This window comes from Terrapene carolina, unplaced genomic scaffold (genome assembly GCF_002925995.2).
Source record: "Terrapene carolina triunguis isolate 2854851 unplaced genomic scaffold, T_m_triunguis-2.0 Scaffold68, whole genome shotgun sequence".
Lineage (NCBI taxonomy): Eukaryota > Metazoa > Chordata > Testudines > Emydidae > Terrapene > Terrapene triunguis.
This window is the reverse complement of record NW_020664419.1, coordinates 51,647,505-51,672,602: the sequence shown is the minus strand read 5'-3', so window position 1 is coordinate 51,672,602 and position 25,098 is coordinate 51,647,505. Positions and strand designations below refer to the sequence as shown.

Below are 25,098 nucleotides of genomic sequence, written 5' to 3'. Positions count from 1 at the left end.
AAGAAAAAAATGCTGTACAACTGCATAATATTAGTGGTTTATTATTAAATGTGGGAATGAGTAAACAAATGTAAAAGTGTATCTGTAAACTGAGATTGTAAAGATAAACTGATGTTAATGCCAAAGACAAATCATCATACTATATATATTATAAAGTATATGGTTTGTATTGGGCCACATAAAAAGATGATTATTTATCCAGATGATTATTATTATTTATCCAGACTCTCTCTTGTGAGAGTAAAGGCATATTAAACTGTGTAAATAGGCAATAATTCTCTTTGAGAGATAGTTTATATAATTTAAAACTATCTAAAAGTTTTGATGGACAAGTATTAAACTGAGATATGATAGGGTGAAGTGCATAGTGCAGCCAGCAGCAGCTTGATTATTTTTAACATGTAGCCATACTTATCTAGCAATATATGTTTCAAGACGCCAAGTGTTTCCTTCAGAAAAATAATCTGCATACAATGGTCAGTAAAGTTTATATATAGCATTTCCTTATCAACAACCCAACCCTGATGTATTTAATCTCAGGTTAAGGGTGCATCTTAATGATTATCCAGGGTATCAGTCAAAAAGAAAGAATTTAACAAATAAATTGTTGCCAGATTTTACGTTAAATCTGTTTACAGTGATAGTTATTTATAGATAGACTATATATACACCTGTGTTTTATTATTATTCTAAGAGAGGTTGGAAATCTATTGTGTAGGTCTGTCTTCTTACATTTTGAGAAAGACCAAGTGGAAAGATGCTTTATAAAAAAAAAGAGTATTGTGCTTGTATTTATCCAGAATTTTCCCAATCTGCAGCAGTTGCCTCTCTTAATGTTATTACAAAGAACAAACACAAACAGAGTACATCACACTCATTTATCTAATTTGAGGAAAATTCTAATGAGTTATTTTGTGATCTGTTTGCAGAACAGAGTGTTCTGAAAGTTAACACATGGTGGAGAGAACCTGTAAGCAGAAGGTACAGTATTGTTTGCATTGTAGAAGCCAGAAAGCGCTGACCACTCAAATGGATCGCATGGAACTGCAAAATGTCAACATCAAACTTGATGAGGAGAGCAATAGCGGAGAAAGCATTGAAGACAGCTACACTGATATAATAGATCCAGAAAAGGCTACTATTAGCAGGTATGTACTTAAACAAAAAGGGCTTTATGTTCAGACTAAAAAGAGGTAATCAAAGACTAACAGATGCACCAGGCTTTCACTTATGGCATCCTGAAATTAAATTCAGATTAGGTCACAAATTAAAACTAGTCTGATTGTTTAGTGGCTATTCCCCAAATCACAAAATCACTGCACTCTTTGACATGATTATCGCCGTGGGTAGAATAGCTGAGATATTCCAGGTCAATAGTGAGATGCATTGGTAAAATCTGTGCTGAGATTTGCCAGCACTGACTCTCCAGTTCATGACTCTGAACACAAGCTGTCCAATATCATAAACACTCAATTCTCATAATACCTGTATATTTATAAAGGCAATTGCAGGGTTCTTTGACACCTAGATACATGTAATTACTAAGTTTTAGCACATTGTTTTCACTCAGAATTGTTTGTTTGCAATTTACATGATCAGAGGTCTCTTAGTTTTAAAATATGTAGTCTTCAAACTAATTTCAAGACAAAGCAATGGCCTTTTAAACATGCAATTTCAATGTGAAAGTTTTATACAGAGAAGCAGTTTATTTCTTCTTTTACTTTACTCATTAATAGAAAAATTTCTGGAGAATGACTCCGTTAAGACCAAGAAATCAAATAGAAATCTAATGATTCTCTGAGCTAAAGTTAATATTGACTGTTAAGAAGCATCACAATTTTAAGTCCTGCTTTACTGAGGCAAAACTTCAGTAAAAATCAATAGGAACCGGAGGGTTCTGAGCAACACTGAAAATCAGGCCGCGTCATTAAGTGCCTAAATATGGAGTTAGGAGCATAACTTTGGGAACCCACATTTGAAAATCCTGGCCATTGCTCTTAGATGATACACATGGCTCCAGAATTCAATTTAACTCTTAAAATAATATGATATTTCTTCACTGCCCCTAAACACAGCCATGAGCCAAAGTTCAGATCTGGATCCAAACTTGGGCAAATAGGGAAGATCTAGGATTTCACATTGATCCTCTGTAAAGATAAGGTTTACCTGGAAAGTCAACTCAAATATTCCCCAGATGTGTTTGGATCCTGTAGTTCCATTTAGGTTCATATCAATATCTTCCATTTTAAGGCCCTGGTCTTGCAATTAAATCTGCTAGTGTTGATCCCTGCACCTCCAGAATGCTCTAGGGGTTCCATGCTAGCAGATCTGAGTACAGGATCGAGGTCTAAAGACAAATAATACATAAGAGTTCAGATATGGTACATAAAGCACTGAGTGACCAGTAGTTAGAATTATCACATTGTGGTGCAGTAGGCCTTTTTGTTGGTGGGAAGTGGTTTTATTTTATATCAGTAAATAATAGCAATTCTTCCGGGGCGGAGTTAACAGTGATAGGGTTAACAGAAATGTGTTTTGAGGAGGGATTAGAAATGGAGAGGTGGATACTTGGTATACAGGGCTTCTGAGGTAAAGGGTAAGGGGTAGCCTGCAAGAATGTAAATAAAATGAACAGGATGTGTGATATTGGAAGGAAAATGCTGCTAAGGAAGGCAACACTGTTGACAGAATTTGGGAGGTGTATTCAACGCTACGAATCTGCCATGTATCGTTTAGACTTTTTTAAAACTAAACAAAGTTCGTAGGCCCAATCCTGAGTGTCTCATTCAGTTTTAATGCAGTGCTTCCTTCAGTAAAACTCCCATTGACATCTGTGGGAGTTTTGCTAGAGGTAACACTGAATAAAACTGAGTAAGGAGTTTTGAATACAGGGCCTGACTGATGCAGTTGGAGTCTTTCCATTGATTCCAGTGAGCACTGAATTGGACCCTTAGTCTCTTGTGTGTAGTAAACTTTATTTATTGTTTTCTTATTTTGCTATTTCTTTGTGTTCAGTCAATTTGCTAACGACGATGCAGAAAATCAGAAGTTCCTTCCAAATGGATTTCTGGGCAAAAAGAAATTGGCAGACTATCAGGAAGAATATGTAAGTTTATTATTAGTTTTTAAGTACTGTAGTAGAAACAGGAATATTGGAAAGTAGGGACAATCTACATGAGTCTCTTTGCAAATGTAAACAATGTTACTGCAAAGCTCACCAAAGAATCTTACCAGCATATTCTGTTTATTCCTGCCTTAGTAGAGTGGTTACAATTTGGCTGCCTGGATCATTTAAAGTATGAAGTCATGGCTCTACTCTGACTATAAACATGGCATCACAAAGTTCTACATGGATTGTGTCTCAATGATTGCTAGATAAAATATGCTCTGTTTATATGTAAACAGGCATTTTCTTTCCAACTACCAGCAAACTCACTCTAGCGTCTGATAATTAAGTTGGGGTCTTTCTTCCCTGCTAGCCCCAATAGTAAAGGTTCCTTTGATTAAAATGCTGCCCTCAATAATTCTGTGCCAGCCCATTGTTCCAGTTACACCTATTAGCTTTACATTGACTTACACAGGTGTTACTGAGGGTAATGTTTGGCCCACAGAATATCTATTACTGCTAATGGTAGAGAAGCTTGAATTTTAAATCCCATGTTCAAGCTTTCAGGTAGTTAGAAAAAAATCTTGTAACCTGTAAACGAAACAAATAAACATGCACCCAGCAGTTTCAGTTTTAGTCACATTTCAGTTTACAGCCAGACTTTAATGTGATCAGTTTAAAACAGTGGGGCCAGATGTGATCTTATTTACACCAGATCACAAACCGGCCTGGCCCACCAGGGGCTTTCCCTGACGGGCCGCGTGCCAAAGGTTGCCGATCCCTGTCCTAGGTGAATACCCTAATTACTGGTCTAAAAGCTGGAGAGGGAGGTCCCAGCTGTTTGTGTGAACTCACTTGAGGGGCCTGATCCCAGATCAATCCCTGAACATGACTTATCCAGGCAATGCTTATCTTTCCCTGCTTTGTGAATCATTCTGGGAGACAGGCACTGGACAGCTAGAGGGAGGCCGCAGTGCAAATGCCCAAAGACAGAAAGACAGGTGACTCAGGAACTTTTACTGGAGCAACATGGGTGCCAAGGGAGTTCATTGGGAGCTTTGTGAATCACAGTGGAGCCTAAAACTGGGTTTTAGGTGGCTAAACCCAGACTTAGGTGCCTAAATCTGGGGTTTAGCCACCTAAATACTTTTGTGAATCTAGGCCCATGTTTTTACAGGATCAGGACCTTATATTGTAAACTTTTGGGGGCAGGATTATTTCTTCGTGTGGATTCCTTCATGTGGGTTTGTGGTCTATAAAACAACCTGAACCCTACTATAGTATAAATATTTAATAACAATTCCAAGTCATTCACTGCACAGTGAAGTTACTCCACTGGTGTAAATGAGAATACAGCCCAAAGAGCTAGTTTTTTCCATTTTTATATATTGGTGTTTTTCTTTATTCAGGCCTGTTATGACCAAAAAAGATGACATTTATGGTTTTTAGTGACACGGGGTAACTGTAGTCATTGATGGCAGTTTTATTTTGATCGCTTGTTGGTATGGACATAACTCTACACCCCATTTGGACCAAAAAAAGCTATTGTGTTGATGCTGCAAACACATCCTACCGTGACAGTACTTGAAGTGAAGGGAGTTCTCATAATAGTACTATTCTTGTAAGCCCTCTGAGGTAGCTAGGGACCCTAGGCACTCTGGTAATACAAGTAATAAATGGTAAGTACTAGTTCTGTAGTAAAAAATGTTGGTAGGATCAGGCAGTGTAGTAAGACAACATCCATAGTACTCAACAGAACAGAAGAAGGGAAAGCCAGCAACTTGAAAAAGCACAGTTTTACACTGCACTCATTAAGCCACAACTTAACTACCATGTTTGTTGTTGTTTTCAATAGAATCCAGGAACTACTTCCTTTGGAATGTCAGCATTTAACCTGAGCAATGCCATCATGGGGAGTGGCATCTTAGGGCTGTCATATGCCATGGCCAACACAGGAATTATACTTTTTGTGTAAGTATTCAAAAAGTGGGGAGAATATAATTAGCGAGCTAGCATCAGTGTTTCTGTGATTAGAGAAAAATGCTTAAGTGAAGAACAACATTTTATAGATAAAGAGATTTTTAAGGTCTCCGGTAATGAAAACAGTTTAACAGTATTGCAAGAATCTGTCTAATCATGATAAACCACCCTAATTTCAGCTGTGTTTTGTATTAGATTCATTGCTGGGAATTTATACTGTCCAGTCAAAAACCAAATTGGAAGGACAGTGTACTTCTTTCTCCTAAAATAACAACAGCATTCCCACTATTTCAATACAGGCAATTCCACACAAGCAGTAAAGTATACATTTATTTATATGTTTATAATTATAACTTTGTAGAGATGGAGGAAGAATACTTTGTGCCCATATAACTCTAGCCCTGAAACAGAAAGTGGGGGCTTAATGCAAATATGGCTACAGATTTACCAATATTTAATGTCAGCCACTCTCTCTAAAATCTGTCTGTACCACTGAAGACAGAAATGGCATGTCGCTGACATACGGTATGTACACAGCATATGCTTTGATAGACACCAACAGACATCCCCGGCTACCCCTATCAGGTTGAGAGACAACATTTAAAAGTTGTCCCACTTTAGTAAGTGGCTTTAGTTTTATAATCTGGTTGTTTATGTGGGCCTTAATGTTAATCCTCCTTTGTTTAGTAGAAAGCCTAGAATGCAGTGTGGGTGATTGCTTTACATTACTGGAAAAAAGTAAACCTTCAGATCAGCTTGCAGAGTTTTCTCTGTGTGATTCCTCTTGACTTTTGAAAGTTGTGTAACAAAAACTCTGCAGCAGGCTCTGAAACTGTATACTTAGGTCCCAAGAGAGAATGGCATCTCCTATTTTTGGATGCAGAGTTTTTGCCTGAAATTAATTATGAGTGCAGATGCTACCACTTTGACGGCTAACTACCTGACAGCACCTGCAAATCAGGTAGTTAAATGTCTTAGTGAGAGCATTTGCTCCCACAGAAATGGAAACTGGTTTTAAAAGGGAGTGCTCCAGAGCCAAGAAACTTTGAAAGGCTTTTTAAAAAACTCTTTAGAGTTCAAAAGCTCTTCTTCCTTATGGTGTTCAGTAATAACCAACCTGGCTATGAAGTATCTCTATTCCATTGTATATTAGCCCTGGCTAAAAAAAATTCTACTACATCTTCTAAATCCTAACTGCTAGGGTTCCGCACATTCAAAACTATGGCTAATGAATCTTAAATTTAACATAAACACTATCATGAGCCAGTCATGTTAGCTTTGGCAGAAATAAAAATTGTCACCCTTAGACTGGGATAATATTTAAATAGTGCCATCTAATAAAAAACAAACATAAACCCCTATCTCCACCCAGCAGCTCACTTGCTGTCCTATCATAGTTTCATACTTTGGGAATGAGAACATTCTCCCTTCTTGTGGGGGAGAGTCTCATTTAAAAGCAGACAAGTTTGTGGAGGATATCCTTACTTCAGTGTCAGGCATCTACTTGCTATACATGATCCTGTACTTATAGATTGTGACTTTAGCTTTCAAAAGGATTGAAAAATTCCATTTGCCAAATGAAAACTGCTGTACTAATCCTAATTCAGGTTATATTTACTGTCACTAATGTATTGTTCAGAGATGGCCCGAATGCTCCCTTTCAGTGAGATTTTCCACAGGAGGGGAGAAAGGTTCCTAAAGTTCAGAAAGTTTAACCCTGTAGCACCCTCCCTGCATTCTCCCCACATAGGGGGATGGTTTGCAGCTGCATGGAGGGGACGGGGGATGTGGCCTGGAAATTCCACAGCTCTACAAAATCCACAAGAAACTCAGGTCCCAACGCCACACGGATCCTAAGGACCTGCATGGTGGACCAGCATCTTTACACTGACCCCAGTCCCTCTTTCCTCTTGTACTATAGCTAATTCAGGAGCCTTGCTATCGTTCAATTCCTTACGTACCTTTCTGCATGGGTACAAGGCCATGGATTGGTACCTTAATGCTGCAATGATCAGCATTAACTCCCGTGTGGATTTTTCACCAAAATCTTCTGGTTAATAGGGGAGTAGCTACATAGAGTACCCCAGAATATCTCCCCCAAAATATGTACAACTCAGTCATGCAGTGTTTATAGGAGCTTTTCACAGGCTGAAGGCAAGGTGGTGAGCAGAATATAGTGCTGCCCAGAATATAGTGACTCATAGACTTTAAGGCCAGAAGGGACCATCATGATCATCTAGTCTGACTTCCTGCACACTGCAGGCTACAGAACCTCACCCACCCACTCCTGTAATAAACCCATAATCTTGGCTGAGTGACTGAAGTTCTCAAATGATCATTTCAAGAGAATCCACCATTTACACTAGTTTAAACCTGCAAGTGACCCATGCACCATGCTGCAGAAGAAGATGAAAAACCCCAGGATCTCTTCCAATCAGACCCAGGGGGAAATTCCTTCCAGACCCCAAATATGGCGATCGGTTAGACCCTGACCATGTGGGCAAGACCCACTAGAACGACACCTGGGAAAGAATTCTCTGTAGTAACTCAGAGCCCTCCCCATCTAGTGTCCCATCACCAGTTGTTGGAGATATTTGCTGGGTAGATATTTGCCCTGAAAAAGTTACATAAAGCTTTAGTTTCTTGCATCAGTAGTTCTCAAAATACCAGCCATTGAAATCATGTAGAATTGAAATAGTATGTGGAGGAAGCTTGAGGGTAGTCAGAATTATATGAATTCAAGAATCAGTATCTTACAGTCTGCCCGCCAGGGTTAGAAGCTAGTGCTGTATGCTTTCAGAAAGCAAGATTTCCAATGTCATACAGTGGTCTTTGCTATCCCTGATCATTACATGAGATCTCTCTATATATCTATAGTGTCAAATATGAGCTCCTAAGCTCAGGCTCCATGGTTCTTAGGCAGCCAAATGCTCTGATTTTCAAACATGGGGGTAGCCAACAGCTCCCATTGAAGTTGTTATGGTTTTTCAGATGGTTCAGAGGTGCTGGGTAAGGAGAGAGGGTTAAGTTACATGTCGGTAAATGGGTGGGAGTCTAAGGCCCTGGATTCTGGAAGGTCCGATTACGCGGAGTCCAGTTAACTTCACTGGGGCTCTATGTGGGTGCAGGAATCTGCCTTTGGGGGACAATGCAGAATCGGAGCCTCAGTGAGTCTAAGTAAGTCTCTAGAGGCAAGCTAAGATGGTGTAACATGTATGTTCAGGTTGCCAGAGGATGTATAAATAAATTACAGCCTAAGCTTACCTCTGCCTTATTATGGCCAATGACTCCAGTACTCAAACTGGTTTTGGGACAATGTACATGTTAAACTGATGGAGAGCAACTCAATATATGTTCTGTTAAGTCAATTTATTATTTCTGTTGTCAGTTTCAAGATTCTAATTTCTGTTATTCCTTACAGAATCCTACTGCTCAGTATAGCAATATTATCACTCTATTCAGTTCACCTTTTACTGAAGACCTCAAAAGAAGGAGGTATGAGGACACTGTTGGTTAACTGAATGTTCATGTTTCATGCACATATTTCTCCTTTAAATGTGTTTAACAATGTGCATTTTTACAGCCCACCATGTTTTCTTTTTGCATCTAGGCTCCCTAATATATGAAAATCTAGGTGAAAAGGCATTTGGATGGCCTGGAAAATATGGTGCTTTTGTTTCGATTACAATGCAGAATATTGGTGGTAAGGGCAAAATGTTCTTATAAACAAATATTTTAAAGCTTAACATTTTTCTCCATAATGAAAATAAACACTGGTCTCCCTTGGTAGCACATGTCCTCAGGCTGATGTGGATGCCATCATGGATTGAGCACAGTGGAGTATATGGTTACCAGTGATGTGCATAGCAAAAAAAGGCAGACACATTACTTTTCACAGTAACAGAAAAAAATAGGAGAAAGGTGCTCAGCAATTGATTTTCCAGCTCAATTATCTCTTGACACCACATTTTATTTTGGGCCTGATCCTGTGAGATGTTGAGCACCCTGAGCTCCCACTCTCTAAGAGCTTGATCCTGCAACCTCATTCACACAAGTAGACTTTACTCACATGAGACATCCCATTACATGCATAACAGTCCCAAGTTATTTCCCATGTGAGTAAAAGTTGCAGGATTGGGCCTTAGCTCACTGGAAATGAAATGGAAATGTGTATGGTCTCAGTTTTTTAAAACTTTGTACTGTTTTGAAACCTCTATAATCTGGCTGCCAATCACAATCAGCCATCCAAAGCAAAAGAATCTTGTTAATTGTATAGCAATTTAATAATAATTGTACTAAAATAGTAGCCATTCACAACAGAGAGAATTGCACAATCAGTCCTTCTCTTCTGATTGGCTACTATGACTCTTCAAAGACCCCATCTATGAGTGCATAACAAACATCCGTGTCTCAGCTTCTGTCCTTCCCTAGTGAAGCCCAGATATCAAATACAGTTTAACTAGACAAGGAATTATACTTAGTTGATGAGAGAGGAATGTAACACAGGGAAAACAAAGGTTAAGTAGGTTGACAGTTTGGGAAGAGGGGGGTCAGAAGTTGAGGCAGCCAAGTTTATTATGAGTAATGGATGGAGAGTTCTGAGGAAAATAGGCCATCAGAGCAGCAGGATTTACAATAACAAAGCGATGGGGTAAGAATGTATATTTCAGCATAACAGCAACTCGAGTGCACTGTTAATTCAATAATAACTACACCTCTACCCCGATATAATACTGTCCTTGGGAGCCAAAAAATCCTACCGCGTTATAGGTGAAACCGCGTTATATCGAACTTGCTTTGATCTGCCGGAGTGCGCAGCCCTGCCCCCCTGGAGCGCTGCTTTACCACGTTATATCCGAATTCATGATATATCGGGTCGCATTATATCGGGGTAGAGGTATATATCATATTCTGAGGCTGAAAGCTACTTTTAGTTCAGAATATGGCTCTTACCTTTTTAATAGGGAGCACTGTCAAGTTATCATCTGTTTATTCGCACTGCCAATTATGGTACATAAATGGTGATTTGAGCGCCAAAATACAGAACTGCCTATGTACCATAACTTAGACACCCAATTCTGAAAACGGGACTCTGTAGTTCATTTCATCTACATGTTCATATAGTTAAGCAAGTTTGACTAAAATCAATGTATATATTGCATTTTCAAAATAATATATAGTTTGTCGTTTCTCTTATTTTTTTAAAGAATGTTAATAGTAATGACCCTGCTTTGGAACTATATTATTCTACTTTACTTAGCTGATGTGTTTGTTTTTTCAGCAATGTCAAGCTACCTCTTTATTATTAAATATGAACTTCCTGAAGTAATCCGAGCATTTCTGCATCTTGAAGAGAATTCTGGGTATGTTTGTTTTGCACGACCTATGACTTGAACGAAAATATTCTAGTTAACCTTGGCAGAAATGATTAATATTGGTTTGATTTGTTTTTTTCCCTCTTTAGAGAATGGTACCTGAATGGTAACTACCTCGTTATATTTGTGTCAGTTGGAATTATTCTTCCACTTTCCCTTCTAAAAAATTTAGGTAAAACTATTTCCTTACTTAAAATATATTATTTTGTTTCTTATCTTGATTAGTCATCTGAATTTATGTGTGGTTTAACTGCATGTTTATTTTTTTATTCTTTCTTTGAAGGTTACCTTGGTTATACGAGTGGATTTTCACTTACCTGCATGGTTTTCTTTCTCACTGTGGTATGTGACTATATGAAATATATCACTAGCTATAACCAAAAGTAGGAAATACAGTATCTGTAAATAATTAAGAAACTTTAGATGTCTTCTCTGTACTTATTTATTATTACTAGCGTTTAGAGGCCAGCCTGGTCAAAACCCTATAGTGCTAGGCACTGTATATGACAGTTGCTATCCCAAAGAGCTTACAGTCTAAAAAGCAAAACATAACAGGGAGCTGAGACAAAAAGCAAGGTGGAGGCAGAGTAACAAAACTAATAGGATATGCTCAATTCCTAGCCAAGCAGGGGCAGTAATCACAACTTGCCACCTTAAAACATTAAGTTTTCAGCCACTAATGTTTTCAGTCAAGGGTATAAATAGAAGCTACCTTTTCAAAGCTATAGACTTGTGTTGACATTTTCTATTCTTATTGTAGGTAATCTACAAGAAATCCCAAATACCTTGCCCTCTCCCTGTCCTGGAAAATAGTGTTGGAAACTGGACCTACAACAACAACTCAGTTCCGATGCACTTAGTGATGTTACCAAATGAGTCTGTTAATTCTAGAGTGAATTTCATGATGGACAATACACCTGGGCACACCACGGGTTTTGAGGAGGCAAAAGACACCCTACACACAAGTGGAGTGGAATATGAAGCCCATAGTAATAGTGATGACATGTGCGAACCCAAATATTTTGTTTTTAACTCACAGGTAAGGGAGATTCCATAGAATCTGTCTATAGCCATTAACTCCACAACTAAACTGCTGCCAAACACGATAAATTCAGATGATTCAGTAGTGAATACTCATATTAAACACCTTTGTTTTTCAGACTGCCTATACAATACCCATCCTGGCATTTGCATTCGTATGCCACCCTGAGGTGCTACCAATATACAGTGAACTTAAAGAGTAAGGCTCTTAACTTTACTTTTAAAAACAATTGTCACACACTTCCATAGTTAACCCAGTAGCAATCATCAGATCATAAAAAAGCAGATATTGGTGATAAAACATACATCAGGATTACTGACCTGAGGTTTACCTTTGTCAGTATTTACCTTAAGAGACCATAAATCTTGGTATTCCTTGAAATGAAGTGAAATTTTATGAAATATCAATCACCAGAAATATTTGGAAACATTTCTATTATGGTAGTGAATTCAAGTGTTGCAGAACACCAAAAACATCTTCATGAGTGAGGCTCCAGTCCTGCACCTGTATCTGTCAGTGCTCACCTTTACATCTCCCGGAGTCCCATTGACTCTAGGTGGGTGCAAAGATCTGCCCTGCAGGATCTGGCTGTAGGAATAAGGACTGTATCATGTAGCAAAGATTTTTCTCATGCGGTCTGATTGAATTCTCAATAGTCAGTAATTATTTCTTCCAAATTTATGCTACAGCCAATCAGATGCAGTAATTTATCACACATGTCCATGGTAGCCAGTTTACATTACTCCATATCTTAGCATTGTTGAGTTCTGAGGAAGTAAACTTATGGATGCTTAATGCCCATTTCCGGCCAATCCTAATTCAGGACTTTCTTGTAAAAATATTTAACTGATGTGCATTTTAAAGAAGAATTGACCTTGCCTATTCTTCTGTCGGTCCCTGATCCTCAGTGTAGCTCTGCATTGACACAAGTGTGCGTTCATGCAAATCTGATGGTAGGCTTGGGGCCTAGAGTTAGGAACAATGCTTTTATATTTTAGTACCGACATTTTTACTTAAAAAACCTCAGCCTGAAGTTGATGTTATATAAATATGTAGTTATAATACATTTAAATTTTAACACTATCAAGTTAGCAATTGAATATAAAACCTTAATATATACAAATCATTCTGAGCTGTTCTGTACAGTGTGATACTGGGGTTTGAAACAGTGGGCTTCGAAACTCACCTGAGTTTGTTATAACACTGATTTAGGTTTAGTTGCTTTGAATTCACTAACTAGTGACAATGTTAGCAGAATACAGCTTGGACTGTTAGTTCGCTAGAAGATACATACAATATAGACTTTATTTACACTGTTATTCTTCCCTTTTTACCCAGCCGGTCACGAAAGAGGATGCAGAATGTTTCAAACATCTCCATTGCTGGAATGCTGATCATGTATCTGCTTGCTGCTCTCTTTGGTTATCTTACCTTCTACGGTGAGTCAGTGAGTCAAAGCCATATTCTCTGTAGAAGTTTCTCTCTTCTTTTAGAGGTTATCAGTACCTGCTGGTGAGAATGAACAGCTGTGTGTGTCATGACTGCATGCATTCAGTAAACAAGATGCTGTAGATGTCACACTTTCCCAGGGCCGCCCAGAGGATTTAGGGGGCATGGGGCAAAGCAATTTCGGGGGCCCCTTCCATAAAAAAAAGTTGCAATACTATAGAATACTATATTCTCATGGGGGCCCCTGCGGGGCCCGGGGCCTGGGGCAAATTGCCCCACTTGCCCCCCCTCTGGGCGGCCCTGCACTTTCCACATGGCCAAAGGAAGCCAAGCTGGCGATACTCAGCAGGTTTTCACAAAACAATGGAGCACTTCTGTCTCTAGCTCTTACACCACTGCTACACCACTGTTGCAGCTTCACCTTTCCTGAAAACATGTGCAATACATGCTAGTGTACAAAAGGCCATAGGGAGGGACTACCTAGTATAACTTAGTCTGTAGACATAGTAGACCATATGTTACTGCTGCTGCTGCACTCAGCTTAAACTTGCACTGCTTTTTACTTTATTAGTTCCTCCATTATGACATGGAAGCATATGGCACAGAACAGTTAGTGCTGCACATAATTACTGCACGTGGAATATTTTCAAAACACAAGTGTCCACTGTCCCTTTTAGAGAAGCAGTTTAGTTCAGTGGCTAGGGTGCCAGACTGAAAGCCAGGAGTTCTACACACTTTGGGGAAGTCAGTTTGCCTCTCTGTGCCTCAGTTTCCCCCATCTGAGGTTTATATAGCACATTTTGTAAAGTAATTTGAGATCCTTGGATGAGATGCATTATATAAATGCTGAATGTTATTACTACCAATATTTCTACCACAGAGGGACTGATGTTGAGCAAAACTGCATTTTTTGTGTCTAATCAGTAGCATGTGTCTGACCACAACTGCAGGGACACATCCTCTTTCATCTTGCTAAGTTATAAAATCTTAGTTTTGAAAATATAGATTGTGCCTGAATGAGCTTAAGCCTGTTTTCATTTTCTTTTGTAGGAGAAGTTGAAGATGAATTACTTCATACATACACCAAAGTGTACTCCTTCGACACCCCTCTTCTGCTGGTTCGCCTGGCAGTGCTCGTAGCGGTCACCTTGACTGTGCCCATAGTCCTTTTCCCTGTAAGTAAATACAGCTTCTGAAGATTAAATCTGGGCAGCCTATACACATGGACTGTAATTATCTATTTTTACATTAATTTTGTCATACTTTAACATTTAAGAGAACTAAGCCCTGGGATTTTGTGACATTTTCTGTTTTCTCATTTATATTTCACCTGAGACAAACAGCTGCACTTTGGGTAACTCGGAGTACTGAACATTTAAAAACTGAAGCATATCAAAGCCAAAGGATTATTGCCAAGTATAACTGTGGTCTCCTGTGTACTGTATTTAACAAGATTAGCAAAATTAGGCTGGCGTGTTAGTGATTCTGAGCAACTTCTTGGGACAAACATTCGTAATAAAAAATAACAATAGAAAGTGAGCACTGTACACTTTGTATTCTGTGTTGTAATTGAAATCAGGATATTTGAAAATGTAGAAAAAAATCCAAAAATATTTATAATAAACTTAAATTAGTATTCTATTATTGTTTAACAGTGCGATTAAAACTGTGATTAATCACAGTTAATTTTTTTTTTAGTTAATTGCTCGAGTTAACTGCGATTAATCGACAGCCCTACTTTTTATGCTCATATTGGAAGTAGTGGATGTACTAGCTTCTGGGACGTCAATGCAGTCAGCCATACAGAACCAAATCCAACACTGTTATTGATCGAGCTCCGACTATCTGCATCACATGCTCTAGCAGCTCCTGTGCAGCTGTCTGATCCTCTCAGCAGTTCTGGGTTTCTCAGGGTACTGCTGCATGATGGCCTTTGCATTACAGCAAGGTTACATTTTGAATCATAAGTCCTGAATGTGTATTGTTTACAGACATACTGATGTGTATTTAAAAGCAATGATAACTGCTCAAGTAATATAATATATGCCCTTAGAAATATCTTTGAGAGGTTACGGTGTAACCCCAGTATAAAACACACACATAGTGATCAGCTCAGCTAGCTTGGATTGAGTCCTGAAGCTGTGGTGTAAATATCACTTTTGTTTTCACAGTTAAACTATTAACCAGGGTGATCATTTTGCAGTTGAAAATAGGCTAAAAGGCAACACCGTTTTGATTACCGCATAAAAAAATCCACATCTGCCAGATTTTTATCAAATAAAGTTTTAGCAATTAGATACCACGGTCATAAAGTGCTCTATTAAGGTAACACCAAAGAAGCAGTGTCAGATATTCTAAAGCCAGTGTACTGAATGATTCTATATGGCCAATCAGTCTAGCCAGCTCAGCATTATTGAAGTATTACTTCAGATGAGCAGTGTAGAATGAATCATGAAATTTACACCAACAATTAGTTTTTCTCTACATTTTTAATTTCGAGAACAATATTTGTAACTTTAATTATTTGAAGTATTTGGCATTTTTATTCTTTTACAAAAAATTATACTTCAAATATCAGAGTTTTTAAATTTACCTTTGTATGGCATTAATCATCAATGAAACTTAAATACAGGTTTAATTTCAAGTGGAACCACATGCCAGATATAACATACTGGAAACGTCACAAGTAGAGAGAAAGAAACTAGTGCTTTAGCTGGTATAAATCAGCATGAGGGCCTGGCCTAGAATTTTTAAAGCAGTTCAATATTAAATTCAAAATCTATTATTTTAAACCCACTTATCTCTTCACAACACTTAGACCTGAAACTCTAAAATGCAGATCTCTCAATATTTTTTTAAATGTAAAGACTCCAAGTCTGACAGAAAATCATACTCCTTTTGAATTACCCAACTAGTTCAGAATCAGCTATTATTTTAAAAGATGGGAATGATTTGGAGCATATGTTTTTTAAAAGTATATGAACATACACTGTTCTACTTCCACCCTGAGGATCTCTTCACCGCTTTGCAATATTGCAGTGTAACACTATCTGCTGTTGCCAAATGGATTTGCTGTTGACCTTTTACCTACTTATCTCTGCTTGTACAAAAGCATAGAAACTATGTTCAAATCTGTGATGAAGTCACAATAAGCAAAGAGAATGTGCTCTCTATACGTCTTATAAATACAGTTTTGAATGTTATAATCCTCATAGCTGTTTATTTTTTATTTTGTTATATATTTTAAAATGGAAATAAATTACAGCTTGATCTTGGTACCACTGAAGTAAGTGGTAAAGCTCCCACAGAATTCAGTGGAATCAGGTTCAGATCTAAAATAACTCATCTGATTATATTTCATACATACATACATTTTTCCTCTGCTAGTTAGTATTTGTTATAGGGTTCTTTGTATTTTCCTGATACCAGCACCTTTTAGTGGAAGAGATTTTTTTTCTCCCTAATTTTTACACCCTATTTACTTGTCTTCTACCCGGTAAATATTTGAGCTTCTGTAATAAACTGTGAACCCAAGCCTCAAACTACATCTGTGTGGTAAAAGAGATTGCATTAAGGGAAGAAAATGAATTAAAATATATTTCTTTGTTTAAAATTCCTCACTGGAAAACTAGCACAGATCTTAAAGGAGCAATGAGTTGCAAAATCCACTATCTTCTGCTTTTATTTTTCCTGTTACAGATCCGCTCATCAGTCACCGCATTGTTGTTTCCCAAAAGGCCATTCAGTTGGATAAGGCATTTCCTGATCGCAGCAGTAATTCTTGCATTTACTAACACACTTGTAATTTTTGTGCCTGCTATTAAAGACATCTTTGGATTTATTGGTAAGTTTCATGAATATTTTCAGTTTATGATGTTAATCTGTATCAAAACAAAATGTCTCACTTTCATATATTGGAAGTGAATTTTGTCTCATTTACAATGCAGTAGCTTCAGTGCACTTATTCCTGATTTTGCACTGGAAGGGTTAAAAGAAAAAAAAAGAGACTGAAAATGACTCATCCAAGCTAAATGGTACCAGACTTTAGTTGGCAGCCTGTGTAAGTCACAGAGAACAAAAAATGTCAACAAGTTTCACTTCAAATTTTGAGAGTTAAGAAACTCCACCATCTATAGAACTGGTCAAGATGTATTGAATTTCCAAATTTGGATTAAAAAAAAGAATTAGGAAAAAGATTTCTCTCCCTGACCCCCCAACACACACACACTTGTTTTCTGTCAGTTTGAAAGTGTTGGTTGAGGAGTCAGGAGTTCCAAATACTCCTGGAGAAAGTTTCCCCTGCATTTATAGTACTGGTCTCCTTTTCATTTTTTGTTTTTTACCCACTGCTGGTCTGTAAAGAAGCTCTATGTCACTCAGCAGAATTGCCAATATAGTTTATAGTCTTTTTTTTATTATATTATTGGTTAGAAAACTTTCTACTCTGAATAATCTTACTATGCAATGAAAATAAATATGAATAATTGTATAGTAAGTTAAACCACAGTGGATAGAACCTTGCCAGTGATTAAAAGAACAGCTTTCCTGTCCAGAGTTTGGGAACTGTTAGTTCAATTCAGATTATTTCAGTGAGTATCAGATGGAATTCATAGCACAAGCCCACAGTTTACTGTAATCTTTTTAAAAGAGTATGACTTTTTGTAATTTTCAAAGGTAGAAATATGTTGGGAAATACCACAAAACTGCTATATTGTTGATAATTTATTAGGATAAAGAGAGTGTCTTTTAGTTGTTCTAAAAAACAAAGGAGGAAAACATGACAGTCCAAAGTGACTGGCCTCTCTCTGATATGCAGCTCATTTTTCAAGTCAGATAGTTATAGGAAAAAAGCAGATGATGCCCCTCAAAGAAATAATAACACTGCTATACCCTATCCTTTGCTCCCAAATGGGATACTTTTTTCAGTCTGAAGGGTGAACATGTAAAAAAGTTATGACTAACTGAAAACATGGTGTTATAATGAACACCCTTGCACAACCTGAACTATAGCTGAGCCTGTAGCTAACACTCCAGGTATATTTTCTTTTCTGTAAAATGCTGTACATGTTTACATATTAACCAGAACTCAATTATGGTTTCTGTTCCAGGTGCATCGGCTGCCACAATGTTGATTTTCATTCTTCCTGCTGCCTTCTATCTACGGCTTGTCAAGAAAGAACCCTTGAGGTCACCCCAGAAGATTGGGGTGAGTAAAGTAGTGGGAATTACAAGAGGAGGTTTTTTTTGTTTTATTTTGTTACAATTAGCAGTTGTTTCACATTGATTGTTGCAATTATGAGCCCAAATTGGCTTCATTAGAATTAATAAGCAGTACAAGGTCTGTGGAATTTTGCCCTATATTATGAGCTGCAACACTGGCTCTTACACAAGGGACGGAGCTGACCAGTAGATGGTTCTAAAGTCCCTCGAAAGAGCAGTGGAATCCTACGGTCCTTGACTAGCATTCAGGACATTAGTGCTCTTGAGAAATGCCAGGCTTGTCTACACAGGGGGGTTAATCCAGATTAAGAAAAATTAATCCGGTTTGAAAATGCTTGTGTACACAAGACACACTTCATTGTAGGTAGGCTTGGAAGGATTAGATCAGGGGTGGCCAACCTGAGCCTGGGAAAGGGCCAGAATTTACCAATGTACATTGTCAAAGAGCCAGAGTAATACATCAGCAGCCCCTACATCAGCTCCCTACCCTCCAGCCACCAGAGCCTCCCGCCCGCCAGCAGCCCCACCAATCAGCACCTCCCGCTCACTCCCCATGCCTCCGACCCGCCGCAGTCATTTGTTTCGCGTGCGCAAGCTCAGGGGAAGGGGTAGGGACCTTGGGGGAAGGGGTGGCGTGGGGGCAGAGCAGGGGGTTGAGCAGTGAGCACTCTCTGGACATTGGAAAGTTAGTGTCTTTAGCTCCAGCCTAGGAGTCAGCCCCTATGCAAGGAGTCGCATATTAACCTCTGAAGAGCTGCATGTGGCTCCGGAGCCACAGGGTGGCCTCCCCTGGATTAGATTCTTAATTGGTAAATGCCAGTAAACATCAATTTCACCATACACACACACAAACCACTATACAGAAAAATCTCCATCAATAATAACTGAAATTTACAGATAGTTAATGTCACCTAAGAACTTATTAGCATTTGATTTAAAGATATTTGCTCTGTATATTTTGACCATTTGTGTTTTAATGGTTATAAAGCTTTAACTTTTTGAATCTCAACGTCTACCATCATTACGTAACTGTTGTCTGACACCCTTCCATTGTGTGATTCCCCCATAATTTCCCACAACTGTGAAAATTTAAATGGACAAAAATCAAATAACGATTAAAAATAAACTGATATAATCCATCAAAACTATAAAAAAAAATAAAAATTGAATTCTGCCACGCCTAATTATAACACACTAAATCCGCATTGATTGCAAACTGTGGAGTCCTCCTTCAAAGTGAACTGAGTTCAATGCAAATCAGATTAGTTCAGTCCATTGTTCATGTGCACGCAATGCTGCTATCTCACACTGCTTTGTGGGCAACTATTACTGAGCTGTCTGTCTACCTGTGTGCCCCCACCTGCTCTGGTGTCAAGTTAATTGGATGTCCTCCCCATTTAAAAACTGGATTGGGGTCAGAATTTGCCCATTTGATGCTGGATGGTAGTACATCAGCATTGCTGCGATATTACTTCAGAAGCCCTACCACATGTCTCAAACAGCCACTTGGACCTGTGCTGAGCTGTTTGCCATCTGGAGAGAAGCATTGGTCAGTGCAGCAAGCTCTTGTGGCTAGCCACAGCCACCAGAATAGAGATCTTTTTGTGGAGATTGCTAAGAAGATGTCCACGAGGAGTCACTGATGTCCACTGGGGATGCTGACCAGTGCAGGATAAAGAGAAAACAGCTCTGGAGAATGTACAAAATATATTAACAAAAGATGAAATCCTATCGAAGTCAATGGCAAAATTCCCATTGACTTCAATAGGGCTGAGATTTCACCCTTAGGGTATGCCTACACAGCAGGAAAAAGAAAAGATGTAGTCTTAACTTGAGTTAAAATGGCAGTGAAGACATAGCAACTTTTAACTCAGGTTAGCAACCCCAGGCTTCTCTATTGGCTTTACCTCGAGTTGCGAATCCGAGTTAAAAGCCAAGTTGTCTTGTCATCACTGCTATTTTAATCCGAGTTAAGAACACTTTTTTTTTTTGCAGTGTTTGCATACCCTGTATTATTTTAAAAATAGAGGGCTCACGTATTGCTCCCAATCTGGGCATAGTGCTTCTATTCATATTTTTGAGAGTCTAATGCACGGGCTGAAGGCAATGTGTAGCCCACAATGTTACCGACATTGCAATGCAAATACCTGCAACATGGTTAGTGAAGAAGCAGCCTTTGGCTGCTGGAATCCTGGCTGGGCTGGGGTAGAACTAGCCATTATAAATGAAATTATTTTAGTTTGGCTTTAGATGAGCATCATAAAATTAGAACAGAACAAGATTTATCACTGCAGCATCTGCTCCAGAGTGGCAAATAATGAAGCATGCAAACCTTGACTGGATTATAATCTGTATATGCAGGAGTCTGTCTCTGACCTTTTACACTAGAAGAAATGATCAATGTAGGCATAAGGAGGACTGGTAGGACAGTACATGGGACCCTGTACCAATGCTATTTGTGTTAAAACTGCATCTGTCTATTCATAGCATAGTGGAAGTTACCTTTGTAAACTGGTACAGGCATCTGTTTGAGAAACATTAAATGGACAATCATTTTGTGATGGGCTAAATGGCAATGTGTGGCTGAATTAACATTTGTTTTAAACCACATGCAAAAGGCATTTACTCATTTCAAACAGTCCCTAGTTAACATCTAGACATAACACACAACTGCCACATACTTTAGAACAAGTGACAGTCTCCCTCAGAAGTAGTCAGCAATGGACTAGGAGGAAGATTACACGTCACAGTTAACAGGGATATTGTAACACTGATTAATAGAGGTATTTAAGATCCTGATTGAGGTAGGTTAGTAAATATACAGGAGACATGGCCTATATATCCGCAGCAGGTATCCATATCATGCTAGGCTCTAGCCAGTGATATCAATGTCTTCTTTTCCTGAACACTAACATCTATAATTTCTTTAAACAAATATCTTTTGGGAAAGTATAGATTGAAAATTAATCAGAAAAGATTTTGATAATATATACATAAATATAATTATTTGAAATATTTAACATGGAAAAAGTTTCATTTATACATATTAATAGATAAAAAGAATAAACATTTCAATAACTACATTACTACGTAAGATATATTTTTGCAGATTTTTGGAGCGAAGTTGTGTCTATTCACTGGTGTTTCTCTTTGTGTCTGAAACATTCAGAATTTATCATCCTGCACTTAGAAATACAATGTTAATTTTTGTGGCAGGAGTTGGAATGTCCTAAGATTATGCTCATTGAAGGTCCCAATTCAGAATTTGAGAATGTAAGTCCCATTGAAGTCACTGGGACTTAACCACATCATTAAATTTAAGCACGTACGTAAGTGCTGTCCTGAATAGGGATGGACTGAAGCACATTCACAAGTGCTTTCCTGAATCAAGGCATAAGGGCTTAATACTAAAAGCTGTTCTTGCTATCAGACCATGTGTGGCCATTTTTAAAGGTAAAACAAAACAGACGATACATAAATCATATTAGTGTTCATACTAATGAAGCAAGTAAATACTAGCAAGTGGTTGTTTAGGGCCCATTCTGCAAAGCCTTGCTCACATATGGTGACATTCACCCCTGTGCAGAGGCACTTAAATTGTGAACGAGCTTCATGCTGGCCCTCTGCACAGGAGTAACATTCACCCAGATAGGTTCACCGAGGGACTATCAAAGATTGCTCATGCAAGTAGAACTTCATAGGTTCAGGCCCCTAGTAGGAGACAGATATAGAATATGATTCCAGTAGAATTATTCTGTGACTTAACATATTTTCAATATTGATATGTTTTTTTTCCCCAATTGCAGGCTCTGATATTTCTCATAGTTGGCATAATCTTTATGCTCGGAAGCATGATTCTAATTGCATTGGACTGGATTTACCACTCTTCAAGTTCCAAACATCACTAACCTGTGCAGCCGTGAAAGTACGTCTCAGACAGGAAATGCTTGGATACCATGCTCCAAAAGACTCTTGACACCTAGATGGGAGTGTTATTCCTAGCTAATTATTGCAAGATTCCAAAGACTGTGACTAGTAATGCCACTAGAACCCTATGGAATACTAAATCATCCTTCTTTCAAGGGATAGTTATTTATACTTTAAAAACCTGTGCTGAACATTTCTATCCAGGTTATAATAAAATGCGTGTTGTGAATTTTTTCCCAAAAGCACAATAAGAGTAACTGTGCATGTAGTCTTCAAAAATCGATTTTTCCCCCCATTATTTTGATAACTACAGTTCCTAGAGTATTGGAAAACAAAGCAGTGTCCAAAAAATCAGCTAGTGCCTTTTTATAACTGAAATACATGGATATGGCTTAAAAGCAGGGCAGAATGTAAGAGAAAGGGCCGGAACTACCTAAGTGGTCTGAAATCTAAGTATCATTGATCTTTCAAGTCAGGAAGATGACAATTTTGACCAACCAGTCAACAAAGCTGAATGTTAAATTTGTTGTTACCTGTACTGTCAGTCATCAGGTGTGTTACAGCTGTTAAACCCTCATTCAAAATAAAGCAAGAAAACATGCCAACATGGGCCCCAGTCCTACAATCAGATCTGAGTGAGCGGACTCCTGCACGGATGTGACTGCCCACGGATGTGACTGCCCTCTGAGGCAGGGTTCCACCTGCATAGATTCTGTTGCAGGGCTGGGGCCTGTATTTAAATAAGACTTCTACATAGCTATTGTTCTGTTTTTATATATATCTGTGCTGGGAGCTGCAGGTGGTTCTGGTGTGGGGTTTGGGTTTTTTTGTAAACAGGTGTGAATTTAGGTCACTGAACAAGTTGTATTCTGTCTATAAACTCGTCTTCCATTATAACTCAGAGATTTAAGGAGACCACAAGGCATGTGAAAGCACACCACCCAGTATTGTTTGATACATTTTTATTTGATGTGTTCAGTGCAGGAAACTGTGATTTACTATATATATATTTATGTATATATTCTTTTTCTCTACCTATCAGAATGTTAACGTATGGTACATTATTTTTGATTTTTTTATATGTGTAGTTCTTTGTTTTTATAGCCACAAACTTTATACTATTTTGAAGAAAACAGATTGGGTTGTTGGGTCTGTAAAAAGTTCATTTTTATGTATCAGTGCTTGACAAATACCTGTGAAAGCCCAAGCTGTTACCTGTGTAACAAGACACTCTGATGTTTACTACAATATCATCTTATAAAAAAATTGCAAGAATACAGGCCCCTCTTCTCCTAAGAATTGTCTATATATGCTATACAATTCTGTATTTTTGCCCTAGATTACAAAACTAGGTAGTTTCTACTGTTAATATATTTTAGCTTGCATATGTATGCATTAGCATTAAGTCACATATACAATTAAGCTATATAATTCAATACAAAGGAAAAAGTATTAATTCAAGAGCAAGTTTATCATTCTAGGCAGTTGAGCAAAACAAAGAGAAGTTACATATTACATGGGTGGTTCGTTAGCACTCACTAGCCTAGGGGCTCTGGCTGTTTACTTAATGACATGTGGGGTAAGTTCTGATCTAATTTAGAGCACATGCTCTCTCCATTCTCACCAGTGCAAATCAAGTCAGTGGAATCAGATTAGATCGACACAAAATGTGACTGAGTGGAGAATCAGGCCCACTGATTTCAGTGGGATTACACAAGTTAGGCTACAATTCAGCCAATTGTTTAAATTTGAAAATTAAAAACTATGGTGTATTCAGCCGTGTATTAATTAGTAAAGCCATGCAGAGTTATGGTTTGTCTGACTAACCTATTTAGTTTGATATAGAATTGACTGTGTCTGTTACTGTGTGTGTGTACACACACAGAGCTATTAATGTCTCAAAGAAATGGTACCAATTGAGTTATATCTTTTTGTGTACTATTTTATTCTTATATAAAAGTACTGTAACCTTGGTATCCTGGAGCACATTTCTATGTATGTATTCATTATTAAGAAAAAAATGCAATATTATTTTGGTTAGGATCTTTAAGGGGATTAATACAAACAAGGGAGTGCATTGCACTGATACAGAACATCTTTAACATCAGTGTCTGATGCTGTAATCCTTTCACACACACAAAATTCCCATTGACATCAGTCAAAATTACGCATGTAGAAGGACTACAGCATTGAATTATAATTGTGTTTTGGTTTTGGAGGGACTGCTCATCGAGGACTTGGAAATGCATTCAGATATTTGATAATTATTTAATCTAACTCTCCTGACATAGAACTGCAGTAAAGATACAAGCAGAAAAACTATAGGGAAATAGTGCAATCTGCCGCCTTTTCACTGCATGACAGTATTTGGTTTCACATGAAAAATGAGTGGTTAACTTGAACCTGCCATAACTGTGTTCAGAAACAGTTTTCAGATTCATTATAAAATGTCAAACATTAAAGCTACAGCATATTTCCCACTATATGCAGAGTTAGCTGCCACACATATTGCGGGATAGGCAATAGTATTATATACTAATTTATTTAGCACCTCTTGGGGATGGCTGACGTTGAATTTTCTTGTTCATTTTGTAATATTTAGGCCTTGGGAGGATTTTTATTACAAAAATGTATACTGATGCATAATAAATTAACTTTTCAAAAAGACTGCTGATTTTTTTTAAGTTGGTATGTTCTGGTTTGTTTGTTTTTACATGAGGCAAGGAGCAAAGCTAGAAGCAGCACTCTCTAGTGGTTAGAGCAGCAGCCTGGAAGTCAGGAAACTTGGGGTTTATTCCTAATTCTTCCACTGTGCTGCCAGGTGACCTTGGGGAAGTCATTTAACTTCACTATTTATCAGTTTCCTCCATATGTAAAATAAGGATAATACTTAGCAACTGTTGATATGTGCTTTGAGATATTTGGATGAAAGGCACCATATAAGTGTACAGTATTATTTTAACAAAATCACAGGCCATGGTTTTCAAAAAAGAGTAGTG

The 25,098-nt window shown here is 38.0% G+C and overlaps 1 protein-coding gene across 1 annotated transcript; it reads left to right on the top strand.

Moving 5' to 3' along the window:
* Window positions 1-1,016: 1,016 nt before the first annotated feature.
* SLC38A4 (solute carrier family 38 member 4) lies at window positions 1,017-22,761 on the top strand. The gene is made up of 15 exons (XM_029910858.1): window positions 1,017-1,148; window positions 3,016-3,106; window positions 4,962-5,077; window positions 8,508-8,581; window positions 8,697-8,789; window positions 10,368-10,449; window positions 10,551-10,633; window positions 10,745-10,803; window positions 11,222-11,500; window positions 11,622-11,701; window positions 12,842-12,942; window positions 14,003-14,127; window positions 16,652-16,796; window positions 18,061-18,158; window positions 21,979-22,761. Exons 1-15 carry the CDS (start codon window positions 1,030-1,032, stop codon window positions 22,078-22,080), a joined length of 1,647 nt encoding a protein of 548 aa, XP_029766718.1. The 5' UTR covers window positions 1,017-1,029; the 3' UTR covers window positions 22,081-22,761.
* The last annotated feature ends 2,337 nt before the right edge of the window (window positions 22,762-25,098 follow it).

What these genes read in the sequence shown, in the direction of transcription:
- SLC38A4 (XM_029910858.1), top strand. Translation starts at nt 1,030, where the DNA reads ATGGATCGCATGGAACTGCAAAATGTCAACATCAAACTTGATGAGGAG. An exon ending in GAAAAGGCTACTATTAGCAG is followed by an intron (nt 1,149 to 3,015) that starts GTATGTACTTAA and finishes CTTTGTGTTCAG; the next exon opens with TCAATTTGCTAACGACGATG. An exon ending in GAAGACCTCAAAAGAAGGAG is followed by an intron (nt 8,582 to 8,696) that starts GTATGAGGACAC and finishes TTTTGCATCTAG; the next exon opens with GCTCCCTAATATATGAAAAT.